This window comes from Pollicipes pollicipes, unplaced genomic scaffold (genome assembly GCF_011947565.3).
Source record: "Pollicipes pollicipes isolate AB1234 unplaced genomic scaffold, Ppol_2.1 Scaffold_4295;HRSCAF=5057_pilon_pilon_pilon, whole genome shotgun sequence".
Lineage (NCBI taxonomy): Eukaryota > Metazoa > Arthropoda > Thecostraca > Pollicipedomorpha > Pollicipedidae > Pollicipes > Pollicipes pollicipes.
The window spans coordinates 20,155,237-20,179,022 of record NW_023596461.1 but is presented as its reverse complement, the minus strand read 5'-3'; the positions used below and the strand labels follow the sequence as shown (position 1 = coordinate 20,179,022).

General features: G+C 49.0%; 1 protein-coding gene across 2 annotated transcripts; it reads right to left on the bottom strand.

Annotated features, from left to right (window-relative positions):
- Positions 1-1,312: 1,312 nt before the first annotated feature.
- Positions 1,313-10,383, bottom strand: LOC119097134 (uncharacterized). 2 transcript variants are annotated; one of them, XR_005094137.1, is made up of 3 exons: positions 10,263-10,383; positions 2,443-4,286; positions 1,313-1,901 (listed from the first exon to the last, which is right to left on the bottom strand). XR_005094137.1 is itself a non-coding variant. In XM_037220185.1 (2 exons), the coding sequence occupies exons 1-2, from the start codon at positions 10,300-10,302 to the stop codon at positions 2,674-2,676; spliced, it is 1,653 nt and encodes a 550-aa protein (XP_037076080.1). In that variant the 5' UTR covers positions 10,303-10,383; the 3' UTR covers positions 2,265-2,673. The 2 variants fall into 2 exon arrangements, 1 of the variants encoding a protein (XP_037076080.1); XM_037220185.1 differs by lacking the exon at positions 1,313-1,901 and having other exon boundaries at positions 2,265-4,286.
- Positions 10,384-23,786: the final 13,403 nt, after the last annotated feature.

Below are 23,786 nucleotides of genomic sequence, written 5' to 3'. Positions count from 1 at the left end.
AGGTCACTGACCTAGAATGAGGCGGGTCATCATTTCGTTTTTAGGAGCATACTGCATGACGCAATCTTTGTGGTTTATTCAAATGCCAAACTCAGCTCGGTCTTGTGTGATTTTGGTCACCATGACTTTTAAAAGGTCAAACAAGGTCACTGACCTTAGACGAGCATCTGACCTTTTGGTTAGAACGGGTATCTAGGTTCTGGGGTCCCTTTGGAGACCGACCTGGAGTTTGACCTTGTTCGACCTGATTTGACCCAAAAGTCATGGCCTAAGACCATGACCATGACCATGACCTAAGTCATGACCCTAAGTCATGACTTCAAACTTTCGCCTAAGCGAGTTCACATACATTTCAACATTAGTTTCTGAGATCTCAGTAGGCTCAAATTAACCCCCAACCGAACGAAGGGCATCCAACCGGCCACCCGGGCGCGTGTTAGTGCGGCTAAAATCATGGCTTGGTCGTTGAGTCTCCTGCTGCAAAAGCAAACACAACTAACCACCATGTACTATGGGCGCGGCTGACATGCCGTCATTTCCGATTTGCCCAACGATTCTTGATGCAAACGTGCCGCGCACGAAGTTGTGCTGTCAACCGGGACTGCAGACAGCGCATTGGAGGACCCTCTGAAGTTAGATTCACATCCCCGCCTGCAATGTCTTGAAGTGGGTTTAAAGTTAGATTCACGCCCTGCACCTGCCTCGGATATATGGAAAAAACATGAAATCTGTCAAAAGCTGGACTTTTTAGGCCGCTGTTGTGCGCGTTGCACGTGAAACCTATGACCAAACGCCTGGCACAAGGCAATTGCTGGTTGAATTTCCTATGGAAACACATTTCACGCGTTTTCGCGTCGCTTCCACCCATTTTTGTTGAGATAAAAGTCTCGGACCGTACGCCATGTTGGACTGACCCCGATCACTCGAATTTCCATCGCCCGTGAAATTCGGGTTGAAAAGTTTCAAAGGCGATACAATTTCACCACTAGAAAATTGTGTCCAATCAATAGTTCCGCGCCCCGCGCGCTCACGTTACATCCTACCAAGTTACGACGTGGTTCTGCACACCCTCTGGCTCACGCGCGGTTAGTGTGGAAATACGATGCTTGAATTCGCTCCGTTTTGACGTGACCAGCTGGTTATGCCAAGACCGGACACATCACTCAGTCGCATGACTCCATTCATAAGATCAGACAAGTGGCTCTCGCTGGATTCGCGGAGTGAAAAGACGGCGTCTTTGGCGCCGGTAGTACCACAACCAATGCCGCCACCGAGTGCCACCGCCAAGAGACAGACGGGAAGACGTACGTTCCTAAGTCACTTTATTGGATATCACAACAGTCAGATGCTTACCACACGCCGACGAATAATTGGAATATTAAAGCAATTTGACTATGCTGCATTGTCCGGGGCTGTATAAAGCTCTGGACCAAACCATTGTCAATGCTATACCGCTACTTGCCTCTCATTCTTCTCAAGGTGAGGTTTCAGATCTGAAATAGCGACGTTAAGAGGAGGGCCTAAGTTAATATGACATGAGTCTGTGGATAATGTTGTCATTTCTACGTCTCCGCCTCAAAATACAATTTTTAATTCTCGACTATTAACAAAGTCGTTAAAGATTGTTAAATGCACAGCCGTTGCATGTTGTCGCCACTTGTCAGGTGTCGTTTAGGCTGCTGTTAGCTGTCACAAGCAAATTAGTTGTCATGAGTTAAAAAGCGTTTTTGGGAGAAGTGCTCGATAATATGTACCCCCCTCACCAAGTCTCACATCAGCTAAGACTATCAAATCCCAATGCAAAAGCATGAGTTCCTTCAAGAACGCTAGGGGCCCAACCAGCTTGTGAAGCTCCGTTAACATTGAACCGTCAAAAGGGCCGTCGTGCTCTCGGAGACCACCTATTCAAGCTCCACCGGCACACCGAACCGCGGAGGCTCGGTAGGGCTGTCGTTCCCTCGGAGACCACCTATTCAAGCTCCACCGGCACATCGAACCGCGGAGGCTCGGTAGGGCTGTCGTTCCCTCGGAGACCACCTATTCAAGCTCCACCGGCACACCGAACCGCGGAGGCTCGGTAGGGCTGTCGTGCCCTCAGAGACCACCTATTCAAGCTCCACCGGCACATCGAACCGCGGAGGCTCGGTAGGCTGTGTCGTGCCCTCAGAGACCACCTTTCAAGCTCCACCGGCACACCGAACCGCGGAGGCTCGGTAGGCTTGTCGTTCCCTCGAGACCCCTATTCAGCTCCACCGGCACACCGAACCGCGGAGGCTCGGTAGGGCTGTCGTTCCCTCAGAGACCACCTATTCAAGCTCCACCGGCACACCGAACCGCGGAGGCTCGGTAGGGCTGTCGTTCCCTCAGAGACCACCTATTCAAGCTCCACCGGCACACCGAACCGCGGAGGCTCGGTAGGGCTGTCGTTCCCTCGGAGACCACCTATTCAAGCTCCACCGGCACACCGAACCGCGGAGGCTCGGTAGGGCCGTCGTTCCCTCGGAGACCACCTATTCAAGCTCCACCGGCACATCGAACCGCGGAGGCTCGGTCAGCTGCTGAGTTTCCTCATCCAGCTGTTCAAGCTAAGTTTCTTCATTCGGCTGCTGGGGCCAATTCTCGTCAGCCAGCTGCTGAATCTTGATTTCAGAATCATGCTGCCCAATTCCAGATTCATCCTCCAGTCTCTGCAGCCGTCTCTGGGTGTCGCTCAACTGCAGCTGGGTCTCGTTTAGTTGCTGCAGCAACTGCTGCTGCCCGGAGAGCAGTGCCTCCAGCTCTCGGCGTAGCTCGCTCACGCTGCGCTCGTGCTGCTGGCTCATGCGCAGCGCCACCACGCGGATGTTCCGTCTCAGGCAGGCAAACAATGTGACTGAGTGACCAGAGGCCGTCTTCGCAGACGGCCGTCGTCCGCTGCTCGGGCGGGTACAGCTGGTAGCCGGCGGCGCAGGCGTACTCGGTCATGGCCATCCACGCCGTGCCGTTCTCCGCCCGCACGACGGCGTGCGGGATGACCGGAGGCGGCGGGCAGGTCAGCGGCCGGCAGCTGAGCCGGACGGCGCCGCTGGCGACGGCTCGACACGGCGTGACGTCAGTGCAGTTGGCGCGGTAGCCGGGCTGGCAGACCAAGCGCACCCTGCCGTCGTCCACAGGTTCATAGCTGCCGTATGCCGGTTGGTCGAGGTAAGCACAATCGCCGCTGTCGCCGGCCTCGTCCAGTGCGCGCTCCGCGAACGCGGCTATCTCGGCGACGGAGAGCGACATGAATGTGGATCGCTCTTTGCTGACGACGATGCTCGCCGGGCCGGGAAGATCGCCGGTCGGACAAGAACAGACGGCCAGCCCGGACAAACTCGGGTTTGACGAGGCGACGGGGCTCGAAGCGCAGCTGCACGCTACCGGGGCTCTGGTTTCGTCCGCGTCCCGCAGGGACACCTGATACCGCTGGTCCGGAGACCTGACCAGTACCTGATTGACGGACGCATTGGTGGCGAGCTGCACACTGACGGACGACGGCTGCGCGGTGGGCATCAACACACACCAGTTGTCAAATGTCCCGTCATTGACCACCTCCAGGCAACTTCCGCCGATCACCTTCCCTTTGATGGTCACCGGCCGGTTAAAGGCGACGTTCTTGTGGCAAATGGGAGGCTCGCCGCTCCACTGACCCTTATGGCATGTCCTGCGGAACCAGTTGAGCGAGTCCAGGAAGCCAAACCCTTTTTCGCAGGTATATTCTGCCTGAGCGCCTGGTGGGTATACATATGCATCGGGTGTTGTCAGATTGCTGTGTTTTCTGAGGTTTGGTGTGCCGCACATTGGGTTACAGTCTTGCTCGTCCTCTCCGTTGATACAGTGCCTAGTTCCGTCACAAAGCCAGGACTTCCCGATAATCTTTCCTGTGTCCGAGCACAGAAAGGTTCGTTCACGCACGGTGCGCAATACAGCTTCCGTGGAGTCACTGACGTACCGCAGGTTATGAAAATCATAATAGTCATAGGCATAGATGAGATCCGTTCCCTCGACGTCCTGTGACGCAGGTTCTATCAGATGAATCATCCCCATGACTTCATCTCCTCGCATGCATTTGATTGGGCCTCTTCGAGTCGTCGACAGATGGCAGGCGTTGCCTAGGACTTGTTCACCATTCACCCAGAGGCAGCCGTCGTCCGTCGGCGGACGGCAGTAGAGGTCCACCTCCTCCCCGGGCCATACGTAGACCCGAGCGCTCTGGAAACTGACGAGATACCTCCAGGGGCGGTCACAGGTGCCCGTCCGCGCGTGGCCTGCAACAAGCGTCAGCGTTACTGGCAGGAAATTTGTTACACCGGTGCGGCGCTTTTCAAGAAGGCGGCGGCATTGTGGCGCTCCTGCTCTGACACATGTCGTTGATTAGTAGGAAATGCAAGTCTAAGTGCTCGGCGACTGTTGTTGGCTTTATTCAATGCTGAACAGAATTCCCCTCCTGCAGTCAATTAAGTTATGACGAGGCATGGGTAGGGGAAGACTTGACAAGGTTTGATAGACATGTGACGTGAGACATGGGCGTGCAGGGATGAGCTGGACCGGGGGATGTCCCCCGCCACCCTCAACTGTGGGAAGAAAGTAGCCCGAATTCGGCTAAAACCCCTCTTGGTTGGCATTTTTAAAATAGGTTGAGCCCTTTCCCACTGCTCTGCCCCTCCTCTCTTCCAACACATTTTAAGCATCTACGCCACTAGTAGAATAGCTAGAAGCTTAAAACCTTCCTAGCTGATATCAAGCACGATAGTTTTGTGTTTTAAATAGGTCAACCATGTTGGTGTGTTTGGGGTTTCATAACGCACGCGCGGACTTACTGCCGACGCAGTCGCACAACAACGTCCGCTGTGCCACGGCCGCCGTACGTGCCCCGCCCCCCTACCTCTCACCAGCGTGAAACGTCAGGGTGACCGGAGCCGCGCGCCGCCGCGCAGCCAACGGGAGCCAGCTGATGTTGCGAAACAGCTGAGACCCTTTTTGGCGTCATATCTAGGACCTTAGGTGACAGCTTTCTCCGAAGTCCGAGCTGAAATTGGTCTGGCCCGGCCCTGCCCCGCCCGACAGCCTCGCGCTCCGTTCGGTCCCGCCTGAGCTTGTCCTGTTCCGTCCGGTTCCATTCGGTTTTGCCTAGTTCCGTGTGGTTACGTCTGATCCCGTTTTCTCCCGTCCGGTTTCTTTCGACTCGTCCGTTGACGTTTGATGCTGTCGGATCGCATCTGGTCACGCGTGGTTCCGTCAGATCCCGTCCGGTTCAGTCTAGTCCCGTGCCATCTGATCCCATCAGGTCTCGTTTGACTACTTCAGTTAAAAAACCATACGAATGTGAAACCCTTTGATTTTTCGTCAAGTATAAAGCTGGGCTTAAGGTTTTACTTGAGGCCACACCAAATGCCTTTCTGATTCAAATATGCCTGACAAAGATATTCTGTGGCGCTTATTTGAAGATCTTCGATCGCAAGGATGTCAACAGATATTTTGTTTTGAATCCATGGCTAGGCAAGATCACCGACATTGGTGTCGATCACTTTTTTAATTTAAGAAACACATTATCCAGGGTAGCTTTTAATGCTGACTGACTTCAAATATTAATTTCTATTTGTATTTGCTTGAATCCATCCCCAGCGTGGCTTTTCAGATCTTCTGTTCGTTACAATGTGCGCTGGCTAAACCCGGTTCATTACAACACATTATTTGAATAAATGCTATAGCATACCCTGCCACGAAATATGCCATAACCTGCGATGGGGCAGAATACATAAGAATTAGTGTGACGAATTAAAAAAAATCGCTTAGTTAGATGGGAGTCGTAGCATTGTTGTAACAATTTCCATGTGTTATGACGATAATGAGGCATGATTTCTACGTCTTAACCACACTATTCCATAGACCGTAGACGCCTCGCCTCATTTGAAACACTATGCATCAGGGGCATGGCACCCATCATCAACATACAAAACAAACAACTCTCAAAACTACCACTCTACACGTAACTGATAGGACACGCCCCTCCCTCCTAATGCAAACCTGCCGGACTGGTAGCCTTTTAACTTGATTGGTGAGAACGTAAAACTTTCAACCATCAGAAGTGCATCTAGAATTCCAGCATGCAGCATGTCATTATTGTTTTCAAGTGCCTCGACATTGTATTTTGTGGGAATACGATAAAACCAGGGGGCCATCATCACAGCTTGGGGAATTGGTCAGGCGGGCGGATCCTTAACGTTAGGCGGTGACGTCACAAAGTCGCACTGGCTTGAGCAGCGGTGTTGCATGGCAACGTCGACTGCGTCGTTCGGAAAACAGCAGTCACGCAGAAATGCTGTGGTCGGTATTGTCTATTATCGTGCGGCGTGGCACCAAGTTTATATTGTTATGTGGCCTCGGTGCGTGCTATTATGTCGCGGGTGGGAGAAATTCAAAGTGGAGTACGAGCATTGGGCAAGAGTGAGCACCAAAGGCGGTTTTTTGGCAGCAAGATGCCATCCTGTGAGGTAGCCTCTTGCAAGAATGTTAAACGGCGCAATGAAGGCACTTAAGTTTTTCACACCTCTAAAAAACGATCCAACTATCATGAAAACATGGGTGCATCGCTGCTCTTGGACTAGCTGTAAATGTGGAGAGTGCGGTAATCTGATCTGATCATTTTCAAGATCATGACTGATCCTGGCCATCTGGTTAAGACCAGTCTCAAGCCCAATGTTAAAGGCCTTCGATCAGGTGCAGTTCCTTCCATGCAACCGGACATCGCCGGCACGCCGTAGTGAGTATGTGTGTGTGCTTAAAAAATGAAGATTACTGTCTGTTTTATGCAGATATCTTTCAACCCGATTTACAGTTTAATGCATGCGCAATCTATGCCCCTCTGTGCAGTTTGTAGACTACAGTACGAGATCCAAACGAGACTTTCCAACCATAATCTTGCTAACAAAGTGGGACCTGACTACCACACAAGTGGCACAGCCATCTGTGCTACACTGGGGAGGGGGTGAGTGTCAGGGGCGGAGCCAGGGTTAGCGGCGGGGGAGGGCAAGTTTGCACGAGCGAGTCCCAGCCCCATTGACAACACATCTTTGCACTGTGAACTGACTAACAAACCTCCCAACCGCTAATAAATACAACGCCGAGCGCATCAATGAGATACCAATATTGGTTTGCCCTGGTGCCTTGAACATTTCTTTCAGCTGCGTGCCGTACATGTTCGCCCGCCTGTATGCGAACCTTATTATTAATGAACTACTTTTGGACTCTTCGTGTCACTGTCCATGCTAGTGTTTGAGATTTCAAACAAAAGCTATTTGCCTGGTCACCAAAGTTCGGGATTACATACAGTAATATCATGGTCAAAAAATGCTGATATGCCTAAACCATAGACCTTGAACCTCACGTGCAGAGACAAATGGAGGGGGGGGGGGCTCGGAGGGCCGCGCTGTTCTCGTATATTTGTCGTCGGAAAACAGTAATGGCGGCGCCACTCCCCTGGGGAAACCGATGCACTGAAATAGACCATGAAACGGGACCATCTAGACAAATCCGTGGCTATGGCCAGGAGCGGTAGATATGAGAATGGAACACGCAGTGCAGTACTCGTCGGTCGTTGGCCGACCCTCTTACCCGCTCGGATTATGTCACGCTGGACCACAAAAAAGTAGTTGTGAATGAAAACAAGCATGCGATAACCCCAAAAAGGGTCCGGGTCTAACACGTTTTGCTGTCGCAATGAGAAACAACGCTGGTGACTTGTAATACGGTCTGATTAATGTGCCTGTTAGGTACACGGAAATGACTGTGTTTCGTTATGTCGCAGATCTAAGATCCAGCTGTGGTGGAAGTCGCAGAGCATGCGGACAACGCGGAAGCCGCCTACTAGCAAACAGTCGTGAGGCCTCCAGTGCCCGCCCGAACGGGTTCGGTAAGGACGACGGGGTCAACGAGTCGGGCGAAGACATGCTCCATGGCGGTGACGGCGAGAGGACCGAAAATGGCCCCCGCTGCGGCGACGAGATAGACGAGGTCAACATCCAGCACGGGGCGCTGACCCTCGTTGCCTGCTTCGTGGCGGTGCAAAGTGAAAACACCTCGATCCAAGTATGGAGCTGTCGACCCGAGAGGCACCACCCAGCTGTGTACCAGACAGGTGGATTTACGCGATTAGCCAATAAGGTCTCATGGCACCGTTGTCGACCTGGACGAGCGTTGTCGAGGTTTTCAAGATCGTGTTCCAGCTGGTGATGGGTCGAGGCATAGACTGAGACATTGGTATCGTCGACCGGCTCACAAAGCTCCTGCTGAGAAAGTTCTGCGCTGGACAAGCGGATTGCTCGGTAGCTGGTGATAACACACATCCATCCGCGCCTCGGATGGCTTAATCAGGCTGGGGCTGAGCGGGCTGCTGCCAGGCGCGCAGCCAAACAGGTGCGACATCAGGTGGACAGCGTTAAGTGAGCATCGTTGTGCTTATGTGAACACACGTAAGTGACTTTAAGTGAGCATCGTCATGCCATCTTTGTCTTGCATGCTTGTGTGTCTGTTTGAGGCATAGACGGTTCCTACGCAGATAAACGTTTGGGTTGTTTCAGACTGGTTATCATGTCGTATAACCCTATATTTAAGCTGCAAATATATACTTGTGTTCTCCGCCCCTTCCCCCCACCTCTCCCTGTTTGCTCTGTGTCCTCGCCAAGTGTGCACAATGAAGTGTATGCTGGGCGCAAGAATAGTTTTAGTAAAACACAGTGAATTATGAATCATACGCGTGTTCGATGAACTGGCTGCATGGCGTAACGGATATTTTCTTGATTAACGCCACGCGCCACGACCTTCGGAGGCTTCGTGTCATAGTTGATGCAATGTGCAATGTTCACAATGTCCTATGTTCTACCAGGTAGCACACCACTTCCGTCGTCTCAAACTGCCTCCATCACACACCGGTGCAGCCCGGCGCGTCATTATAAATAGTGCTGAGGTTCAGCGCGGTAGTCCAGATGATGATTCTGGTGCCGGTCAGTTCCCCCTCTTGGCAGTGGCTGGACCTTGGGCAGGCTCGCCAGCCTGCATTTAAGCTGTGGGCGGGCCAAATTCAATACATCGCCATAGACTCAATGTTTGGTATCCTCAGCAAGTGGGAGTGCCACGGCACACAGGCTCTCGGTTCCTAGGCCTATGTTAGCTGTTATGCACGCAACGTGGCAAAAAACACACCCGTTCGTATTTCCTGATAAAACTTCTTTCAGCACCCTGTGGCTATCATCAGATGCATTTGTTAGTAGGTGCACCGGTGTAGCAGACGCGAAGATAATGCAGGCGGAGAGGTGATGCCAGGCTGCGACTTTGTGACGTCACAGTAATTGTGAAAGGAAAGTGCCGGAAAAATCCCCGGATGATCATATCTTACTACATGGCCTTGGATAAAACCAAACTTTTACGTAAAGTGTTCAGTGAATTTGCGAGGAATAGTGTTCGCATAGATAAGACAGTAGTAACATATGTTTTCTTTTCCTCGAAGAAAAACCAGGAGACTGGATATATATATGGGTTGATATTTCGAAAACTTGCCTTTATCAAAACAATCGCAGAAGTTTGAGAAATTCTATTATTATTTCGATAAAGGCACGTTGCCGAAATATCAACCCATCTATATATCCATTCTCCTGTTTTTTAAGGAATGATGCTATTACTACTGCCTTATCAAATCAAGCTTTTGTATATGCGTCGTGCTTGTGAATGCATGCTTGAAGTGCAATATTTATCTTCAAAATGATAATGGAACTGATAAAGACGTTGAACAAAGAGATGGAATTTGACAACATTATGCATCGATACACCGAAAACGACGAACGCAGCATACAAAGCCTAAAACAAAGAACCATGAAGGTCATAACCACAAAATATGCTGTGGTGTGCAATGAGCAATGTTTAAGAGAACACCCGCTCCTGAAATGCCTTAGTATATATATATATATATATATATATATATATATATATATATATATATATATATATATATATTTATGCATATTTATTGCTGTAGAAACATCTTGTAGGAAGGGAGGCATGCAGAGAGCATAGAGACATGAAGAAAAAGACCAGCATACAAATCGTGATTTGAGGGCTATTTGCCAAAGGGAGAGCAGGAAACCAAGGAAAGGTGGAGGGCAAATCAGTCGCGCGGAAGAACGACGGCTACGAATTTCTCACGAAATGAAACGCGAACTGTTTCCTTGCACCCATAGATTTCGTCTTACCGAGCGTGGCAGCGCAGATGAGGGCGAAGAGGAGCAGCATTGTTACGGGTGGACCGTAACACAGAGTGCACTGGACTGCTCAGGCGGGCGTCCAGTCTGCCGGAGGTGCCGCAGGTGCTGGGGGATATGACGAGGCCAAGCACTGGGGGCTGGCCTGACTGGTTCGCTGTTGACGCGATGACTCGAGCCGGCGGCTTGTAGCGCGGCACCAGACGTCCAGGCTTATCTGGCAGCTTCAACAGCAGACAGTGGCGAGCAAAGCACAGTCATGTGGTGGGGGCAGCGCCCCAGGGAATTGAGTGACTGGGACATATGTGGCAACAACTGTAACGTAAGTTGTTAACTGCATTTGCGTGGAACATTATGCGCTGCATAATACAGTACTTAGAGCCTTATTACTGGGACAGAGATCAGGAGAATAGAGATATAGGATGCGTTGATGTTTCACCAGCATGCTGTTGTCGAGGCTTCTTTTATTCCTTCTACTTAGTAGTAATAGACTTCTGCTATTCTTTTCGATAAAGGCATGTCGCTGAAATATCAACACGTCTATATCCCCCATTCTCCTGGTTTTTCTCCGAGGAATACGGCCATGAGTACTGTTTTATTTAGCAACTATTGTTATATGCGGCTGCTGCGGCTATGTTAATTCGGCCTCAGCCTTCAACGACCAAAGCGAGTGAAACCGCACGCCATATATCGTGTTGTAAGCATTAGACCATCCCCGCTCTAGAGTTAATGGGCGCTTGAGAATAGATGTTTGCAACCAAACTAGGGAACCGTACCTGGATTCAATGAATAGGTCGTAGAGCTCACAGAAAAGTTTCAAGAAGTCTGAGCAAATCTTCTGCATCTCAAAAGGTCCTTGGTCAGAATTTAGGAAGGGATTATTCGTGACCCTGAGAGATCCCTGGCCGTGTTTGGGAGTGGGTCCCGAACCTCAGTGGGTCCTTGACCAAAACTTGGAAAATGGGGTCTCAGAGCCTAAAACTCCCAAACGTTTAAATATTAGATCGCAACTGGAGCTACTTCTGCAGCTAGACAAACGTCGGCTGCTCACGTCATCAGATGGCCGTCAACATATTCCGAGATCCTATGGCAATAGCTTCTTGGCCTAGCACATTTAACCAGCCAAAGCTAGCAAGTCTTTCCTCTTGAGTGAATTTAATACGTCAGTTTTCCGTGTGACAGCGCATTGGGAATTCACGTCGCCTGCGGTTTAACGGACGATTGCGTGGACATCAAAATCCTTTCAAAGAACGCAATAAAACACCCTTGGGCTTTCAAACAATGATCACCACAGATGGAAGTTTCAGCATACCAGAAGGGGCTCATTCATGCGATGCCTCCGAAGTTTGAGCAACATACTTCTTTTGAGGCAGAAATTTATGTTTCAGATTGAGATGTTTTGATACTCAGGTGTAGAATCAGCTCTAGCTGGATTCTATACATGCACAGAGTGCTATAAGTCGCAAAACGAAGGCGAATGCCATGTAAATCAATCGTGCGACGGTGTACTCAAAAGGTGGGACAGCTGACTGCGCGGTCAGATGATAATGAACCGCATTCCGAACACCACAAAAGATCCAATTGAATCCAGTTGAAAAGCTCACGAAGTCGGCAACACTGGACGGCATATTTAAACAGTTTTATTTCTTCGAGATGTTGGATGTGGCGGGGTCAAGTCTAACAGCTCGGATTCTTTAGAGTGCGAGAAGATGAAGCTATATGCCGTGTAACTGCATCGCATGAATACAGCAATGGTTTTAGACCAGTGAAATGCAAAATATGTGTGCAGAAAAATGGGTATTATACCGACAAGAACATTTTGCATTGCAGCCGATGTGACCTGAAAAGGTCGCTTTCGTAACCTGAAACAGGCACATCGACGTGGAGCAAAACAAACACGGGTATGCTCAGATAGCCTCTGCGAAATACGCTGGCATTTATCGCGATGATCTATCTGTTCTATTTCACAATTTAGAAGGGGACCCTGTCGTTTGGCGAGAGTGTAAAAATTGCCTCGTTTGGCGAGGTTTAACATAGGTCCGTTGGGAGGCAACTACCACATGGTGGGACTTTCAGTACAACGTGATTTTAGTCCATCACTGCGTTTCGACTGAAAGTCACGTGCAGAAGAGGTAAGATGTCCTGTCTCCGCGATTTGTTTCGGTTGAAAAACTGGTTGCGTGTTCTGGGTCTTTTGCTGGTTCCAGTCAGACTTAAGCTGGCAAACATTTTTAGAAGCACCGAACCACTCACCTCTTGCCAATGTGATGTTTTGCTAATCTGATCGTTTCTCAGCTCGTCGACCGATGTCCGCCAGCTGTTTCTCGACCCCTGTCCTGGGAAAAGAGAGCGTTCTGGGGCAGGGTCGCGTTCAAGGGTGTCGCCTGGCTCCAACCTTAAGACCAAGTTATGTCTACGCATGCCATTCACTTCACGTTTCGTCCGTACTGGCAAATATGCTTAGTTGTATTTCGTGGCAAACACACCTGCCCATTACAGGTAAAATCGGTCAGTTTCAAGAGTAGCCTAACTCACACCCACGTTTCCAGAGCTCTGCAGACTAGGCCGGATCCATCACCTTTTCTTCGAGAACAATGACCTGGCTCAATTGTCAGAGATATGCGGAAACTGACCACGCCATGGAAATGCCTGGTAACGTTTCAATGTATTTTCGGGACGGCCAAATTTTTCATCGGACACAGACTCTCAAGCTATCATGCTGTCCCTGGGACACTATAAATACCCCAAAATGTTGCTCGAGCAATCTAGAGAGCCTGGGCCCACCTGGAAGCTCTTATTTTATCATTATCACACCGCAATCGGCAATGTTTCCAAGAAGTCAAGAGCCACCAGGCGCTCGAATGCGGATCAGGCCGCTGAGACCTCCTGTCACGGTCAAGGGGTTGTCAGTAAGCGATGCGTTTGGATACACATCACTATTCCTTTGTAATATAAGTGTAGAAGCTTCCTATCGGACATTGACCTGGCACCATCAGTGGCATTTTGCGAATAGCGACAAAAATTTCCTGCCACCTCAGGATCTCGTCGTTGGGTTGGGCGAATGAGCCCGGCAATCGGAGCCCCTTATCAACGCCACTCAAGAGGCAGTATGGTCACTCCGGTGCCACTCAAGGGCTACTTGGGGTCAGTAAAGCTCCCTCAAGGGTCAGCATATTCCTGAAGCGCGCACGATGTCATGGTTAGTACACAAGGCTGATTGAAGAGTTCTTCGACGACAGGATTTCCTTCACTCGATCACTCTGACATGCATGGGGTGCACATGGGTCCTTACCTATCCGCTGCCCATTCATATAATTAGCCGTACCCGCCCCCCACCCAACCGTTTGCATTTTGATAAAGCATTAGGTCCTAGTTATACAATATTTCAGGAAGCTTTATATTCATTCTTACTTTTTGTCCTCATAATTTCAAAGGCGGCGCGAATGAGTACAGTGTGGCTACTTGCGACTTAAAGAAACACAAACGGTAATATTATATGTAGTGTTGCTCTCAAACACGTACCGCGCATTTCCCCCATTACCGGCAATGTCGTCAAAATATGCTTCCATCTCAGCCCGTTACGCATTCGCTTTGGGTGCTCATCGTTTTATCCGATCTGTGAAGGCCTCTAGACTGCTTTAGAGCACTGGGCGCATCTAAGAGTAGAGAGCATGACAGAAGAGTAGCGGGCGCGAGCAACGCGTCACGCCTTAGCTTTCACCGCAAAATCCGCCGTTGACCCGGACTTTTACGGCCGGGCGGCGGGGTCAGAGCTCACGCACTGAGCAGTCCGTAGTGTTGGGCACTGTTCCCATAAATGCATCCAAATGAAAGGGCCCAACTGCATCTGACAGACCTTGTAAGACGATCTCTATCGGCATAACGATGGGCAGCCCACCACGTGATCTTCAGTGACGCCACAGCAGCCATGTGATCCAGGCAAGTGGCGTCCAATTGAGCGTTGCGCTTAGGCTATCGTTACTCATAGCCTTCGGACAGTAGAGTTCTACCGCATCTGTGGTCCTGGGCCAAACGTGCTTTTAATGTGATTATGACACTAATTTACCCGCAAGTCGTAGGCGCGCAACGTGACTTGCGTTCACACGCGTGGGTGGCCAGTTGAATACCCTTCGCTCGAGTGGGAGGTCAATTTGACTCCATTAGATCTCGAAAACTAAGACTGCTAGATACAAATTCACAGGGTGGGCTGGCTTTGAAGTGAATTAATTTATGTCAAAGTTTGAAGTTCCTAGATGATGACCTTGGGTTCAGAAAAGCTAAAACAAGGTGGAAGCTCCAGATTACTGGTTTTCAGTTACGGTTAGTAATCTTTTCATATTTAGGTCAAAGTGACCAAAACCTCCGAGACTGCTTCTTTTTTATTATTTTAATAAGCATAAAGGACTACGCTGGGCGGTATGTTCCAAAATCCAAATGTTGAACTGGGTCATTTTAGGTCGGTGACCTACTCGTACCTTTAAGTTCATCGAACATCTCCATTGCGGTCCCTGGTATTGCTTTAGCTGAAATGGGCACCACAAATTACCAAACAACCCAAACTATCGAGTTAAAAAGCAAATTAGTTTTGATCTCAGCCTGACCTTCATAACTGACCCTACGCCAATGCAATTTGTTGCATTTCTAAACTTCAATTGATTTGTTGCCTAAAAACTATCGCAGAAGAGTATAGCTTCGTCCAACACTCTCTTGTCGCATCAGATCTCATAATGCCTAGAAATGACCTTTACTGACCGCCTCGGGCTGACTTTGACCTGCTTTAGGCCAGTCACCTTAACAGACACATATGTTTTTGTTGCACCAAAAGATCCGATACTCAACTGCCTACAGCTATGCAAAGCTTGGAGCAGTTTCATCTCACCGTTCGGAAACAATTCTGGAAAAAATTTCGGGGTCAAATTGAGCCCCACCCGAGCGCTTGTTAAGCGGCTTGCCGTGCTATTTGCAGCCCGCCAGTCAGAGTCCTGTTTGTGCCGTCAGTTGGCAGAACAACTGGCAGCACCTTTACCAGTCAGCTGATGAATGCTGATGAGCTCGCCCTAATCATTTTCTGAGGTTATCGTGCTGATGTGAGCCTCCTTCTTAGGGTTCTCCAACGTGTAATTAGTTGAGCGCACGTGGTCACGCGACCGCCAGCCGCCTTTATTTGTCAATGTTTTTGTAGCGGGCACATTACGATCGCGAGCCTGTTCGGTAGCATCTCGTTCCCCCGCGCCCCGAGACGTGTCGCCGGTGTTGCGCTGCCAGGAAATCCCCGTGATATACCGGCCAAACAAGCCGTCACAAGAGACAGACACCAGGCTGCTAGGCATGTGAACTCATCAGGCAATTTCTGGAGGATCGACAGGCCCATCCCCATCCCACATTCCATACCACCACACAGCGTGGGCGGCCGATACAACTCATAGACAGGGCTGCGGTCTCGGTGCGCTCCGGGTGTGACGAGGCGTGAGGAGAGAACGTGCAGGATGAAGCGGTGAATGTGGATGAGGAGTCGGGCGGGTAAATTGGTAAATGCCCGTCAACATGTGAGAAGATTAAATCCCGCTCTGAGATTGTTGCCAGATTGTTGCCGGGCCAGATTGTCGCCAGATTGTTGCCAGGCCTGAGGCATTTTTCACGAAGAGTTCACAGATGCCGTAACGCATCCAGCTGACGGTCGTTTCCACAGGCATTTTGCTCAGCCCTGAATCGTTCACCTCTGGCGCCTACGCAAAACACGTGCGTTGCACGTACGGTGTTTTTTTGTTGTTGTTAATTACGATGGTAACTACGATGTCAAGCTACTAACAACGGTGATAACTGCGTTCTTCAGACGGTGAGGCTGTAGAGGCATTGCTGGACCTCTGAAACGACGTGATCAAGCCCGGGAGCGACGTGATCAGCCTCGGGAGCGACGTGATCAGCCTCAGGAGCGACGTGATCAGCCTCGTGAGCGACAGGCGGGGCAATCTCACATAACAGAGCTAGGTGGCCAGTACGCCATCCTCGTGGAGGACCTGCGTGTTGCCAGAGATGGCAGCCTTCTGAAGGCAATGATCAGTTCGGCCGTCGTCATTGTCGTCTTTTCTGAAACCGTGTGGCGTAACGTGCGGCACCCTGTGATGTTACAATACCGTGTTCTGCGGCTGGGCGACGCCGCGGTGCTGGGCGTGTCAGCTGGGTTGTCGCCAAACGGTTAGAGCTGGACACCAGCGCTCAAATTAAGGAGGCATGAAGACACTATGAATCGTCTGTGTTGATGTTTGCCAAGGGCATTTCCTTTCACTTTTTAGACAGCAAAGGTTTAGTTTGGATGCGATTGAGACCAGCCTCATCGACCACCTTCTGGTTTCTTTTTCATCTTATTTTGCTTAGCAGTGTTTCAAGGGAGTACCCCGCACGTTATTTTCGTACTTTTTATCTTGTTACATCAGACACATAAAATTTGATTGTTAATACCAGCCTTCTCGAAATCTGTCTGAATAGCTCAGAATTATGGTCATCACATCGTGACCAGCGAACCACGCTCGCGGAACTATAGCAAGGTCTTCACCACACAAGGATCTCCAGAACCAGGAACAGCCTCACGATGCCCTCAGACGTCTAATCTTTAGAGTCCTCAAAAGTCTCTAGGACATGAAAGGCACTAGTTGGCATCTAACACTCCTCGGAAACGGATCATTTACTACATCTCGTCTGTTCCATCTGAATCTAAGCTATACGTACCACTCGCAATGTGTTTCGATGCGTCCTTAAAAAGAGCCATCCTTAGCCCCTGAATGCTTTGACAAACAGCTAAGGCTTTTGCTCTGCACAACATCGGAGCTGTCACCGAAATGGAAGCAGCAGGCGTCCGTAAATGAGCCTTACACTTGTCGCACAGATGGTAGGAGCGTTTAGCACTGGGTACACAAGAACGCCGTTTGTAGAGGCCTGTATGAGCAAACGAGCTGCAGCAGGTATGTGTCGTTTTTGGTCGGCTTGCCGGCAGTGTCGTGGAACTCCAGCAAAAAATATTGGCACGCCCACACATGGCAAGGAATGAATGATGAGCACTTCTATCAAATGGCGACGTTAATACGAAGTGTTCCCGCAATCCATTAACAATTGATCTTGCAAACGACAAATGCGACCGAGAAAGCTTCGTGTGCTCAAAGGAGTGATTACGCTAATGGCGCATCATTTCAGACAGGGAGAGAGAAAGAGAGAGAAAGAGAGAGTGAGAGAGAGTTATAAATATATATATATATATATATATATATATATATATATATATATATATATATCGTGTCCGGGTGGCAGGTTGAATGCGACGCGCTCAGATGGGAGATGGGCTCATTTTGACTCGGTAAGATCTTGAAAAGGTTGAGAAAGCTGGAGGCTCCATATACACAGAGGAATTGAGGCCAGAGGCAACATTATATGCGCCAAATCTATAGGTTCCTAGGTCGTGACATTCAACTCGAATAATGTCATACAAAGTCAAACTTGAAATCGGTGTCCTTACTGACTTAACTGCCTTAACCTCTTAACTCAACCAGCTTTTATGTTGATACCATTTGTAGGCAAAATGCTGCTTTTGTTCACATCAGGTCATTACTCTTATCTGGTTAAAGAGGACCAAAATGACCAAAATGAATCAAGATTATGGTGATATATGAATTTTCAAGCAGCAGCCAGAGCTACTGTGAATGGTATGTTTTTGAAAGCCAAATGGTTTCTGAGATTATATAAGGTCACTAGCCTTCCCTGACTTCAAGGAGATACAAAAAAAAAAATCGGCTCAAGCTGCTTTTGTCATGAAGTCCGAAATGAACACTACCCATTAAACAATTTGCTGGTAAAACATTTATTTGTAATTCACCTTCATCAACATTTACACCGAGCACAAAGTCAATGCAATTAATCGCACTCTCAGGTTCCATTGTTTGCCTCGGAGACTGCTAAGGTTAATAGACTCCGTCTAATAAAACGTTGTCGTGTCAGCTTGAAAGATTTCCGGGGCATTGCCTTTGCTGACAGCGATGACTTGACACTTTAATTTGCTTCAGGTCAGTGACCTTGCAAGCTGCATAAATTTTTGTACCCAAAACTCGTCTATCCAATTACCTACAGCTAGGCAAAGTTTTGCACCGCCTACCTACAGCTGGGCAAAGGTTTGCACCGCCTACCTACAGCCAGGCAAAGGTTTGCACCGCTTACCTACAGCCAGGCAAAGGTTTGCACCGCTTACCTACAGCCAGGCAAAGGTTTGCACCGCTTACCTACAGCTAGGCAAAGGTTTGCACCGCCTACCTACAGCTAGGCAAAGGTTTGCACCGCCTACCTACAACTGGGCAAAGGTTTGCACCGCTTACCTACAGCCAGGCAAAGTTTTGCACCGCTTACCTACAGCCAGGCAAAGGTTTGCACCGCTTACCTACAGCCAGGCAAAGGTTTGCACCGCTTACCTACAGCCAGGCAAAGGTTTGCACCGCTTACCTACAGCCAGGCAAAGGTTTGCACCGCCTACCTACAGCTAGGCAAAGGTTTGCACCGACTACCTACAGCTGGGCAAAGGTTTGCACCGCTTACCTACAGCCAGGCAAAGTTTTGCACCGCTTCGCTGCACGGTCCGGAATTTATTTTAGACAAAAGTCATGGCTGAGCAAATGAACCCACCCAGCAAAATGCTTGTTACAAATCTTTCAATCAGCATTTAATGCAATGAATGTTTAAAACACATCACTAGATCGACAGCAAGCCTGTGTCATATGTGGATACTGTCAAAATAATCGCTTTGGCTATTGCTTCAATAGACGAACGTTTACAGATATTTCGAAACGTTGCATTTCTTGTAAAGAACAAACGCAATTTTCTGCCTGTTTTCTAATGTTTGTTTCCAGATGCCGGAAGGCAAATCAGCATTGTCGCCACTTCTCGAAGTAAAATATTATCTACAACCTCCCAACGATCATTTTTACGAGAAAAAAAACAAGCCAAAGCACGAACAGGCTCCCGACAAATTTCGTTTTTCATGTTTTCATGTCGTCGGCGCATTACAATTCCAGGTTTTTGCCTCTAAATAACGGCAATTACCACAGTACTTATCGGCGGAATGCACAAACCTGATGTCACTGAAAGGGAGCTCATTCTGCACCGGTCAGTCTAAGCTCCCAGACGGATGCTTGGATATAAGATGCTTTGATATGATCCCCGCAAAAATAAATCAAAATTTAGCGCATGGAATAGTGTTAGCTAGTGTGACCTGGTTCTGCCTTCTTCCGGTATGCATCCTGTATTTAAAAACTTCTTGCAACTGAATTCATACTCCGGTGTTCACCGACGATGGCGAGCACCTCATTTTGCCACGGGAGCTGTTGCCCGCATGAGCTGTCGCTTAAGGCATTTTACAAAATTCAATGGCAGCTTACCATTAGTTATCACTTTTTCCATAATGTTTAATTCACTCGGTACAGCGCGGCCCAGTCGGTTTTACGTCCTCCGCTGCTCGGGTCGCCGTGGTCTGACATCAATCCTGGAAGCATTCAAACCAGTTTAATCTCTTGTTTGTGCGCAGGCGCACGTGCGTGCTTTGAACTGCACTTTTGCTTTTGCAACGATGCCTTCTTTTGTATCCCTTTCTTTCCGAGTCGAAATATGCAGACCACCTTTTACTGTGATCACCCTGCGCCGAGCACTAAAATGACTTTCCCCTTCTAAACAATCTGTAAATTTTGTGTTTCCATGTTTTATAACTGGGGCACGTTTCCACCTGAGGATGGAGCCACGCTTGCCAAACGCATTTGTGCATAATGGATGGACGGACGTTACGAAATTATAGTGTTAAGTCACATCATGTCGGCTTTCCGCGTGTTCTGCAGAACGCATTGTGACAGCGAGTGCAACTCGTATACAGCTGTTGGGTGGCTCTTTCCTCCTTTGCAGGTATGTTGAAATGCGGCTAACCCCGTCTTCAGAAGGCTGAAGATCTTCTGTTCACAGTTTTGATTTACGCGTTTTTGCGAAATGCATCCAAACCCAGTGGACGTGACGTATATAATGCGTCAAATCATATGCGACAGGTTTGGTCTTGTGTTTACCTGTCTTCAACTGGTTGCATCAAGAACTGAGCGTGGCACAATCACAAAGAAGTCAGCATTGCTTTATTGCATACAGCAACGGCATCAGCTTACAGGTAACATCAACACCACTATGTAAAACGAGACCAAGAAAAAAGAGAACATATTCCGGTAAACATTCACTCAATGTGCTCATTCGACCAGGTTTGATACCGCTTGATGATCATGATGCAGAGTGAATCTTATCATCGTGCAATGCGACAAACGTATGAAGATCAACGTGAGGAATGCAGCAGATCAATGCAATAAATCTTGGCTGATCAAAAGCGGCGAATGCGGCGCACCACATCAGTGCCGGGAAGCCTTTTAGGACGCCCGATCTGTTGTAAAGGCACAATACGGGACCCAAGACGCAACGTTTTGACGGCGACAGGGAGATCGCCGTTTGTGTTCTTGGAAATTCAAATGCTTAGACGCTCAGACAGGCTAGCAAGTGTTGGTGATTTTAAGCCAGATTTTAGTGTTATGTGCGGTGCGGTTCGAAGGTCACGTCTGAAAATCTAGGGAGTGTGAGATTTTTGTACAGCGCGAGGGTTGGATTGGGTTTATTTGAATTATGAATCAACTTGGAAAGTTCACTTGGACATTTACTTCACGCCATCATGTCTTGTTGACAATTGGCCAATTGGAACAGTCATCAAAAGCCAACATTTTGCTTTTGATTAGTTCTGCGGCATCTACTCAGACACCTTGACACGCGCTCGCATGGGTGTCATATTGATCCCACTGAAGATTTTCCAGAATATTTTCCGATGGGCGTGGCGTAGCCGCGCCGAACTTTTGATGACTGTAGCAAATCGAATAGCAGCTCATTAGACACAAAAATTACATGCAGTTATAGGGTCGCTGACCTATAACAGGCCAAACTCAGATCATGGATGTCAGCAAAGAGTATTTCTAGGGACTCGTTCGATGTGATGCAACGACAGAGTGTTAGACGAAGCCATGCCTATCTGAAATAGTTTCCTAGGCAATAAACCGTCTAAACTTAGAATTACGGCTATTTCCATTGAACTGGGGCCAGGTATAAACATCAGACCGAGGACAAAACAAATCTGCTTTTTTTACTCAAGAGCTTGGGGTTAAGGGGTGGTTTTTGGAGCTTATTTCGAATTCATTAATGACGGGGGTCGCAACAGACTTGTTCCATGGACTTTTTAAAGGTCAGAGTGGGTTACTGATCTAAAGTAACCCAGGTAAACATTTTTTGGGAACATACCGCTTAGCGTAACCCCTGACGCTTATTTGAATGACAAAATATGAGCAATATCGAAGGCATTTGGTCATGTTAACCGTAGAACGATAAAAAGGTAACTGACCGCATTGACCGTTTGCTTAGAACAGGTATCTGGCTTCACGTCGCTTGCATGAGGGGGTCTGAAGGCACTTGAGACAGCAAGGTAGAGTTTGACATTGTTTGGCCTTGGATGACCCCAAAATCATGGCCTAGGAACCTCAAATTTTAAGACAACTGAGTTCACGTATAGATCTACCTATCTCATGAATTTTGTGTCTCTAGATACGTTAGTTTCTTAGATCTCAGCGGAGGTTAAATTGACCCCACACCCCCTCACCCCACCCGAGCGAAGGGCTTTCAGCCGGCCACCCGGGCGCGTGTTAAGTATGCCAGCAAAACCAAGAACTGCGGACTAATTGATCAAGTGTGACACTTGTCTCGTCGGAAGACCATACAGCCTGCGTGACTGCTGTCGCCCAGGCCGAGTATCCAGCTGTATGCCCCAGGTGGGTCCTCCATACTAGGTTACCCGGCAATATATCCAGTCCTCATTAGTTTGCGTGCTTTTCAACTCCACCCACAATAACGTTCGGTGTTGCCGTAGTGCGCACGCCTTTGCCATGAGTGAGTGACCTCCATTTGCCCGCATGCAACGCGTCTGTAATACCACTGCCTATATGTTCTGGCCATCTGTGCCTCGGTCTGGCGCGTGGCGGTCTGATGGGCCGAATACACCAAATGTTGACACGAAGCAGAACCAATTCACTCTTAATGGAACCTTCTGTGTAGCCTTCGCTATCCCGTGGCATTCGGACGTGGTATTATGAATGTCTCGCGCTGTTCCAGTGTCACAGGTCAATGGTAGACTTAGTGCACCACACACCCCTCGTTGCCATTTCATAACATATCCCGGAAAGCATGACCCGCTTCTGTTTGCCAAAAGATTGAAAGGCGTGGAGCACCCCCGCGCTTCCATTATGTTACCCAAAGAATGGGTGCATGTCACCCACGCGCGCTGGGTGTCTCTGCTCAACGGAGAGACGGAAACAGTCCAGTGCCGCGTTTGCCCGAAAGCCAGGGAGCTGTCGGCATCGTCTGGGATCACAAGTGCCCACTGACTGAATTGATGGCCTGACACGAAACAACGTGTTTCCCCCTACGCTCTATTTATCTCCCTTGCCCAACCTGAGAGAGTGTTCATGCCGTTGTCTTCATTCCAAATCGGGAGCAATGGGAAATACAGGACAAGTTAACGAAAATCAATGGGGCACGGGACGCTTCAAGGCCGGGCATGTGTTGTTTGGGTTCCAGCTAGCAGATGACATAGCTTGTGAGTGATTCACATTTATCTATTTCTACAAGCCCTTAATACGTACCGTGCCTGTATCATCTTAGATTTTAAATCAGCACAGGAATCTAATCATTGCTCTCCGCGGCTCTTGCGCGGCAAGCTGTCCCGAAGAACTGCGATCGCACAGAAGGATATCACACAAGTGAATATCAATACAAACGAATAAAATGAGAATGAATGCCAGTTCATGCCGAATTTTGCTGGCCTGATAGTTTCTGATCTGTCACTTGCGTAATAATGCATGGTGGGGAGGGAGCTTGATTGAAACAAGTTCCTGGAGCCAGCGCCCAATAACCCAACATTTATGCTCGTAAGTTGCTGAGAAGCTCGCTGAAACGTTTGATGATATGACGCGACGTTTGCTCTCAGATTTGCAGTGTGTTATGGAACGGAGTCGTGTGGAATCGTACCGAGCTGAGTCAGGTCGCGTCGCGCCGAGTCAGGTCGCGCCGCGCCGAGTCAGGTCGCGCCGCACCGAGTCAGGTCGCGCCGCGCCGGGTCAGGTCGCGCCGCACCGACTAAAGATGGGATTTCTCCCTCCCGCTGCTTTGCTTGGGTGACAGCGGCTTTGGCAGACCATCACACATAGCACTAAAGCCATATCAATGCAGTTTTTGGTATCGTGTATTTTCACTAGCACTGGCATGCATGATAACATGAACATTTGCGATACAAGGCACATGACAATTACGTGTTGCCGCAACAAGCGGCAAGATACAAACATTGTCAGGTGTAACAGGAATTGTAAATTGTAATTCACACAACGGTGAATTAAGTTGATACGTATGGCAGGCGTGTGGTCGTAA